This window comes from Cynoglossus semilaevis, chromosome 11 (assembly GCF_000523025.1).
Source record: "Cynoglossus semilaevis isolate Cse_v1.0 chromosome 11, Cse_v1.0, whole genome shotgun sequence".
In the NCBI taxonomy this organism is placed as follows: Eukaryota; Metazoa; Chordata; class Actinopteri; order Pleuronectiformes; family Cynoglossidae; genus Cynoglossus; species Cynoglossus semilaevis.
In genome coordinates, this window is record NC_024317.1 from 6351932 (window position 1) to 6360424 (window position 8493).

Below are 8493 nucleotides of genomic sequence, written 5' to 3' on the forward strand. Positions count from 1 at the left end.
CACGCATCCAGAGAAGACACCGGTCTCAGGGGCGGCTAAAAATAGTCTAAAATGCGCGCACCAACATTCAAACTCTGAAGGAGTCGTTTTGTGATAATTCAGTTTTACATCACACGTACTCTTTGCCAAACGTGTATTTCTGACGTGTAAACAGAACATTTCACATGATTCAGTAAATGTTTAGGCAGTAGTTTCCAAGTGTGAAATATTTTTTGCTGTCTTGCTGTAGGTCAATGTACGGTACTATAAAACGACTCTTTTGAGGCTCGCAGTGATTTAATAGCGTTTTTGACAAATTGTATCAAAATCAAAATGGAGGGACAGGATTGAAGTATTAATATACAGCCGTCTTCCATTTAGGAATCATAATCACTCCCTGGTGTTGCCTTAAATAGATGCAGTCACTTTGCTGCAATGCACAGTTTTGCAACAGCTCTGCTGAGTTTGTGAACATTTGACACAAACCTGTCATCATCACATAGTTTGGCAGCTCTTTCTGAGATTCATTATTATTTTGACATTTACAGAGTTGTTTATTTTTTTCTTTCCTGGGGGCTCGTAAGAGTGCCTTGAATCTTTGAAAGTGCTCAAATTTTAGTTTTCTTTCAAGGTTTGAAAAAAAAGCTTACAATTTGGAGTGGGTGTTCGAAATGTGTAGCCAACCTGTTATAACAGACGAACAAATGTCATGACTGTTTTGTTTCTGTCAAATAGTTAACACAAATATATAGCAAATACTTATGAAAAAAATGAAGGATTGTTAAAACTGCATTTTCTTTTTGTTTTAAAGTAACTACAATACACTTAAACATCAAACCAAATTGTAGCTTTAAGTAAATAAATTGTGCCTACAATGGAACGCTAAAGTTGGCCAACGCTATTTTTAACATTAGTGTAATGTTAGATAAATTCATTTTAAAATGACAAAGTTAAAGCTAGCCAAAAGGCTGACAATCTCACAGCGGACGGCCAAAAGCACTTTGGCCGTCCGCTGTGAGATAAAAGATGACAAAGTGTCTTAACCTCCTTTTCTAAATCAAATGGAAGATGATTCCAAGATGATTCACGTCCACTGAAAGCTACAAATACTAAAAGTATTGAAAAAGATGGAAGAAAAATATGTTTGTATGTTAATAACTTTCAATCTAGAATATCTTAAATAACAGCTAAATTGTGTCTAACTCTAACCCTTATCGAACTCTCCTCATAAAAGTAACATTTTTTATAAAGCTCAAAAGGCAGCTCAGTGTTTGTGAAAAAGGTTTTTCTTTAGTTACAAAAAGTCCTTCTACTTTGGCATGGGTGAAGATGAGTGAAGTGTGTCTCTGTTCTTCACTTCATCTCCCTCCCTTCCTTCCTTCAGGTTGGTGCAGGAGCGGGTGAAGGCTTCAATGTCAATGTGGGATGGACCGGTGGTCTGGACCCTCCAATGGGAGATGCTGAGTACCTCGCTGCATTCAGGTAAAGTCTGTCTCAATTACCAACTCCTACTTCTAAGATACTACAATGTCACTTTACAATCGAGTTCAGGGACTGTATATTTGCCTTCCTTCTCGTCTGTAGTCAAGCAGCAGATCTTTTAATATAAATCCTAAAGCACCCAAAACAAAGCAGTACCCTGAATACTAAAAGAAAGACAACACAGCTGCATTCAGTCCTATTTTCCCTTCCCCCTGAATGACTGCTGAACATTTATAACTTTTATGTCAAGATTGTTTTTGTCAGTCGTTTGCAAAATACACTGATGGCACAGTTAAGCCGGTTAAGTTAATAGAATCTTAGAGCGTTCGTATAAACCAAGAAAGCAGCCCAGTGGAGATCAGAGGCAAAATGTTATTTTCATGATGAATGGGGGAAATTAGCTGGTGTTTTTTTTTCCTTACTAATATGAATGAAAGATGTGTGATGTGAGCCAAGAGAATAAACAGTAAACCATTATTTTGCTTTTCCTGTTTTAAGCCCACTCACATATTTTGGATGTCCTAACTTCCCATCTGCACTGGAATACAACACTCAAGTTTTATGTATTTGAGATTCATTTAATAATAGATTGTGTTCTGCGCCTCGGGCAGATCTGATGCCTGATTCCTTAGTTCCTCTTAAACACATTTGGCAGCAGTAATTGCTAAAAGAAATAGTTGCTTTTTTTTTTTAGTGGATGTATGACGTATCGACCAATAACCTCAGAGCTCAATGAACCATCATAAAACAGACGCACTTGATTTGACTGAAATGTAAATGCCATGATGAAACACACAGAGACATTTTGGCCATTTAACAAAGTCTTTGTTTCAAGAATAAAGAGAAAAAACACATTGATAGACAACAAAAATGCCATTTAGCCCAACCAGTTAACAGAATCCTGGTATTTGCTGAACACACAAAGGTTAGGGATCAAACAAACACCCCAGATCTCAAGCCTTATCCTTTATCTGCTCAGCCACAGATGTGGAGGAATTCAAGTTTTCTGTTTTTGTAAACAGAAAAGAAAATCCTCCAGAAATGTAGCGTTTTAAAGCCTGTTTTTCCAGAGACCACCACCTACTGGATGTACGATATATCTCACATGGTAACATGTATATAAGACAGTTGTCGGAGCAGACAGACCACTGAAAGGTTATGTTGGCTAGGTGGACTGAGCAATGAGCGCCGCTAGTCTGTGGTGCTGTACACATATGATACAAGACAGCAGCAGGAACATTGTTTTATGTTTTTAATTAAGTAAAAAAAAAAAGCAGCTTGTTTGTATGGATGTTGGTATGTATAGTAAGAGCGAGCGTTAAGCCCGAGTTTAAAGGCTGCTTTGATGACAGCAAGTTGACGTATGAGGGTCTCAGACAACTCTGACTTCAATAAACATCGACTGTCACTTTAAATCCACAAAACTTGTTGACTGAGTAAAATCGAATGTTTGTTGAAACAAGACGAGCCGTAACCTTATAATTAATCGGAGAACAAAGTCAGACTTTTCTCCTTCTCACGTTCCCTCTCTTTATGTCAGTCAAATCTTTTTCTTTTTTTTTTTCTGAATGAACTTTGTTTCTGCTCTGCACTTCGACAAACTATGTTTCTGTCCACAACATTGGCTCACCACCAGATGATTAAAAAGTATGTGAGCTCTTCGTGGTGTAGCACACACACACACACACACACACACACACACACACACTGGGTGGGCTGCTCATCACGGGGCGAGATGCTAATGAGCTACAACATACTGGTAAAGTCCATAGATCCAATGGGTGCATGGAAACACTGTGTCCAGTGTTTACTGGAGGCCGAGATGTTAATTAAGAGACAAGTTGTCCTTTCCTGTGAAAGCATCTGGTTTTTGGTATTTTTCATCCCCTATGGGAAACGGCAAGTTTTGTTCATGTGTAAAACTTCCTTACTTAACCGCACACTGCTGTATAGAACCTTTTTTCCCTGCATTAGCGCTCTGTGGAGGCGTGTTCTGGTGGTCCGGCGGTCTGTGGCACGTACCGCGTAGCTGTCATGTCCGTGGTGCATATCCGGCCAATGACCCGTGATGTAGGTTGACACGAGGAACAACCTTATATTTTCTGTCACTGCCAGTTGTGTGAAAATTGTATAATGTCATTTGATCTGAGGAACTGCAGCAGTAGAGTGATTTTTTTTTTTTAACTGTCTGTCAAAAATGTTGAAAAGGTCAAAAATTTGAATAAAAGTTAGTATTTTCTTTAGAAGTTCAACCTGCAATACAGTCAAAATTGAACGCATCATGAAGTTTAGGTTTATGTAGATTATTAAAAGGTTTGTAATAATAATGTTTTCATCTAAAATTTCTAAGAACAATAAAAAAAAAAGCAGCTTGTTTGTATGGATGTTGGTATGTATAGTAAGAGCGAGCGTTAAGCCCGAGTTTAAAGGCTGCTTTGATGACAGCAAGTTGACGTATGAGGGTCTCAGACAACTCTGACTTCAATAAACATCGACTGTCACTTTAAATCCACAAAACTTGTTGACTGAGTAAAATCGAATGTTTGTTGAAACAAGACGAGCCGTAACCTTATAATTAATCGGAGAACAAAGTCAGACTTTTCTCCTTCTCACGTTCCCTCTCTTTATGTCAGTCAAATCTTTTTCTTTTTTTTTTTTTGAATGAACTTTGTTTCTGCTCTGCACTTCAACAAACTATGTTTCTGTCCACAACATTGGCTCACCCCCAGAGTATTAAAAAGTATGTGAGCTCTTCGTGGTGTAGCACACACACACACACACACACACACACACACACACACTGGGTGGGCTGCTCATCACGGGGCGAGATGCTAATGAGCTACAACATACTGGTAAAGTCCATAGATCCAATGGGTGCATGGAAACACTGTGTCCAGTGTTTACTGGAGGCCGAGATGTTAATTAAGAGACAAGTTGTCCTTTCCTGTGAAAGCATCTGGTTTTTGGTATTTTTCATCCCCTATGGGAAACGGCAAGTTTTGTTCATGTGTAAAACTTCCTTACTTAACCGCACACTGCTGTATAGAACCTTTTTTCCCTGCATTAGCGCTCTGTGGAGGCGTGTTCTGGTGGTCCGGCGGTCTGTGGCACGTACCGCGTAGCTGTCATGTCCGTGGTGCATATCCGGCCAATGACCCGTGATGTAGGTTGACACGAGGAACAACCTTATATTTTCTGTCACTGCCAGTTGTGTGAAAATTGTATAATGTCATTTGATCTGAGGAACTGCAGCAGTAGAGTGATTTTTTTTTTTAACTGTCTGTCAAAAATGTTGAAAAGGTCAAAAATTTGAATAAAAGTTAGTATTTTCTTTAGAAGTTCAACCTGCAATACAGTCAAAATTGAACGCATCATGAAGTTTAGGTTTATGTAGATTATTAAAAGGTTTGTAATAATAATGTTTTCATCTAAAATTTCTAAGAACAATATTCTGGAATTTAAAAAAAAAAAACAACAAACAAAGATGGAGAGAGAGTCGCTGCTGATGGACAGAGTTAATAAGTACTTCCTGTGTCCCATTAAAGCGACTAAGATGAATCATTTTATATGATACTATGGTTTATAGTTGAGGAAACTGCAGATTAATGTTTGGGGTCTAGTATAGTACCGGCTTAGTAATTTACCATGAATACAGGACTGGAGGTATTTGTTCCACAGTGTTTTTTTTTTTTTCCTTTCCCCAGATGGAACAGGATGTGTGTGTTTGTGTGCGTGTGTGTGTGTGTGTGAAGGGTCTTTCGGATTGATGCTGAATTTGTAGTACAATCACAGAAGGATCTAATGCAGGATGATGAGGTATCATTACACAGTCTGTGTGTGTATACATGTAGGTGGAGGATTAGTCAAGAGGAAGATAAAGTCTAGTACAATCACCAGTAGCGGCTCGTACACGTACCATCCAGTTTTCATACAACTATCGTGTACACGTACTGTATATCTGAGCCTGAGTGAATAACATGGTTGGGCACATGCACATATTCTGATGTGCATTTCTTGGTGGCTACTGAGAAATGACAGGCTATGAAGGAAAGTAGAGAATACAACACAGGAGAGGCAGAAGAAGCGGGGGGTGCATTGTTAGGGAATCCAAAGGCGGCGTAATTAGACTCAATGGATCCCAGATGGCTGGCTGTCAGTGACGTGAGAAGAGGGACGAGCTCCTAATAGGAACCAGACGCTCGCAGCGTCTTTGAACTGCCGCTGAGGGAGAGAGGCAGAGCGAGGGGGAGAGAGAATCAAACGCGGCATGGGCCGTGCGCTCTTGCTAAATAACTGGCAGCGGGAGACGAGAGGAAGTGAGGAAAAAAGCAGAGAAGCGAGAAAAGTGGTCAACCCCAAGTGGAGTGTACAGTCTGTGGGTTTCACATCACAAATATGTCAAAGGTCTCTTTCGTTTCTGCTTGTGTCACAACAGTCCGTCCTCAGCGTTGACCACCAACCTCAGGTTGTCTGATGGTCTTTTCATCCAGATCCTTGTTTATCTGTGCTCCTCGTATATACAGTAGGGGTCTGCAGCCCACTGGAGCTGCTGTTGTTTTCAGCAGTGCTCTGCTTCACATTTGAAACAGTTGCACACACGTTCACACCTGGGAGCTACTCCACCTTGTAGACTTGGCTTCTTACCAGCAGTGGACGGAGAATGGAGATCAAGCAGTTGGAAGTCAGCCTTTGATAATTTATCTTTCATCATTTTCAAATGGAGAGCGTTTGCAGTGGAGTAAATGTTTGCAGTTAACAGTCGAGGCAAAAAAAAAAAGAAAAAAGCCTTTACAGGTGTTCCTGGTGCAAATCAATCACTTTGACAAAGCGTTTAACTTCAGTTATAAAAAAAAGTGTGTATTTTTGTAGTTATATTTTTGTCCATTGCAATAATAATGCAAAATTGCTTCCTGAAAAGCTGTCATGCTTTCTTCAAATCCAATAGAGATTAAAAAAAAGAAAAGCAATTAATTCACTAAAACTTTTCTTTAGTCAGAAAAAAGTTCAAAGGAAAAATCTTTCAATGTTTAACTGAATTCTTTTGTTTTTTAAGCTAAACTCATTTTGAAATGATTTCCTCCAACACAATCCAACGACAGACAGAGTTTTTCCACTGAATAATTTTTATCTAATTTACACTTGTGATCACTGGGGAGGATCTGGTTTTACTGTTGCACTTTTGCGAGTGTATTTTATTAGGCTGTGTAAAAAAGGAGGATACAGAACCAAATACTGAACTGCAGGTAGACGTGCAGTACACTCCAGGCTTGTCTTTTATTAAAAACTTCAAACCCTCGCATCACTTTTAACGTCACATGTCATTCCATTTCTACTGAGATTCCACTTTACATTGTGTTGTTGATCCATGACTTCTGTAAAAATGTGTGTTTATTTCAGTTACACTGATGTTAAATCAGTTGCACAGTCTTCTGTCTTGGTCACATGACTACACTGGGGCTCTACACAGAGCTCAATGGCCGGCCCGTCTGGGTGTGTGAAATATAACATGTCTGTTGGTTGACACTGTGACACTGTGTCGTGTCCTCTTGTCACCCGTAGAGCTGTGGTGATGCCCATCGCTCACGAGTTTTCTCCTGACGTGGTGCTGGTGTCGGCCGGCTTCGATGCTGTGGAAGGACATTCTCCGTCACTGGGGGGCTACAAAGTCACAGCCAAGTGTAAGATTCTCTCAGTCTATTTTACACCAACATAGTGACATCTCCCACATCGACATCGTGTTTGACTTATTTGTGTGTTTAAGGTCTTGGACAATGTGTACTTGACTTGTTTTTATCTCTGGTCTTTTAGAAGTACATCTGATTTTAATCCTAACTTTTTCTTATTTAAACTATTTATTAGTTATTAAAATGGATCAAAAATCTTTAGTCCCAGTTTGTAGAGTTTATTAAAATAACTTTGAAACAGAATTGCAGAAAAAACTGTTTTCATTTCAACGTTTTCTTTGTGCCACAGAATTAAACTGAATTGTCAGTGTATTCTCTTTGTTCAATGAGAAAATCCATTTTTTCAGTGTATCATTTAATAAAGAGCACAGGAGGTTTGTATCAACAGCTGTAAAAGTATTGATGTGAAGGTGGCGCTGCAGCAAATTTGTGCGAACCCCTGCTTTGAAAAATGCTGAGTGTCATTTAAATACAGAGTGACTCGTGAGAAACATTCCTTCTTTAAATCTATCCTTCCGCTCAGAAACATACAATTCCCTGAATTATTATTAAATCTGCCTCAACTCTGTATCTGTTTGTCTGTTTCCAGGTTTTGGCTTCCTCACCCGTCAGCTCATGTCCTTGGCTGGGGGTCGGGTGGTGATGGCCCTTGAGGGAGGACATGACCTGAAAGCCATCTGTGATGCCTCTGAAGCCTGCGTCAGTGCCTTGCTGGGCATGGAGGTATGTGCGTTTGAATATTTTGGGCATGTGCCTCCACTGATGTGATTCAGTCTAATGATTCTGCTCTGTGTCCCAGGTGGAGCCACTGTCCCAGTCCACCTTGGACCAGACGCCATGTGAGAACGCTGTCTTGTCCCTGCAGAGAGTAATCCAGGTTCAAGGTGAGAACCGTGCAAATGTAAACACAGCCAAATAAAGCACGAACAAATGAAGTGTATGAACAACGGAACATAACTGAACCAGAGTCCGTCAGACTGGAGACGGTAGATCTAGACCGGTTTAGAACCCTCTGTGTTGTTGTTTGTGATCTGCTTTTTATGTTAAATAAAAGATGGGAGAGGCAGTTAACGTAAAGAACACCACCCCCACAGAGGTGGGAGTGTAAGGCTGTGTGGATATTTCAGTGTGTGTGGAAGTGGATCTCCTTCAAGGTGGAAGGAAGAAATGGGTAGATACTGAAACATTTAAGTTTTATTGTTTTATTTTTCATGTTGGGTCTGGAGCAATAAAGTAGTAGGATTTCCATGCAGAAGGTTCTATCATTGATACCATTGGATACAAATCCACCAGGAAAAGCATTTGGTGTAAAAATGGTCAGAATCAGAAGGTGATTCTTCTTTAGTCT

General features: G+C 39.8%; 1 protein-coding gene across 5 annotated transcripts in view; it reads left to right on the forward strand.

Annotated features, from left to right (window-relative positions):
• The window catches only part of LOC103386108 (histone deacetylase 7-like), a 46771-nt gene that overhangs the window by 35441 nt on the left and 2837 nt on the right, over positions 1 to 8493 (forward strand). For all 5 annotated transcript variants that reach the window (XM_017036846.2, XM_008320224.3, XM_008320225.3 and 2 more), the window contains exons 20-23: positions 1364 to 1461; positions 7021 to 7139; positions 7735 to 7868; positions 7945 to 8029. In XM_017036846.2, the coding sequence (XP_016892335.1) occupies positions 1364 to 1461; positions 7021 to 7139; positions 7735 to 7868; positions 7945 to 8029 (436 nt within the window). The remainder of the gene's footprint in view (positions 1 to 1363; positions 1462 to 7020; positions 7140 to 7734; positions 7869 to 7944; positions 8030 to 8493) is intronic.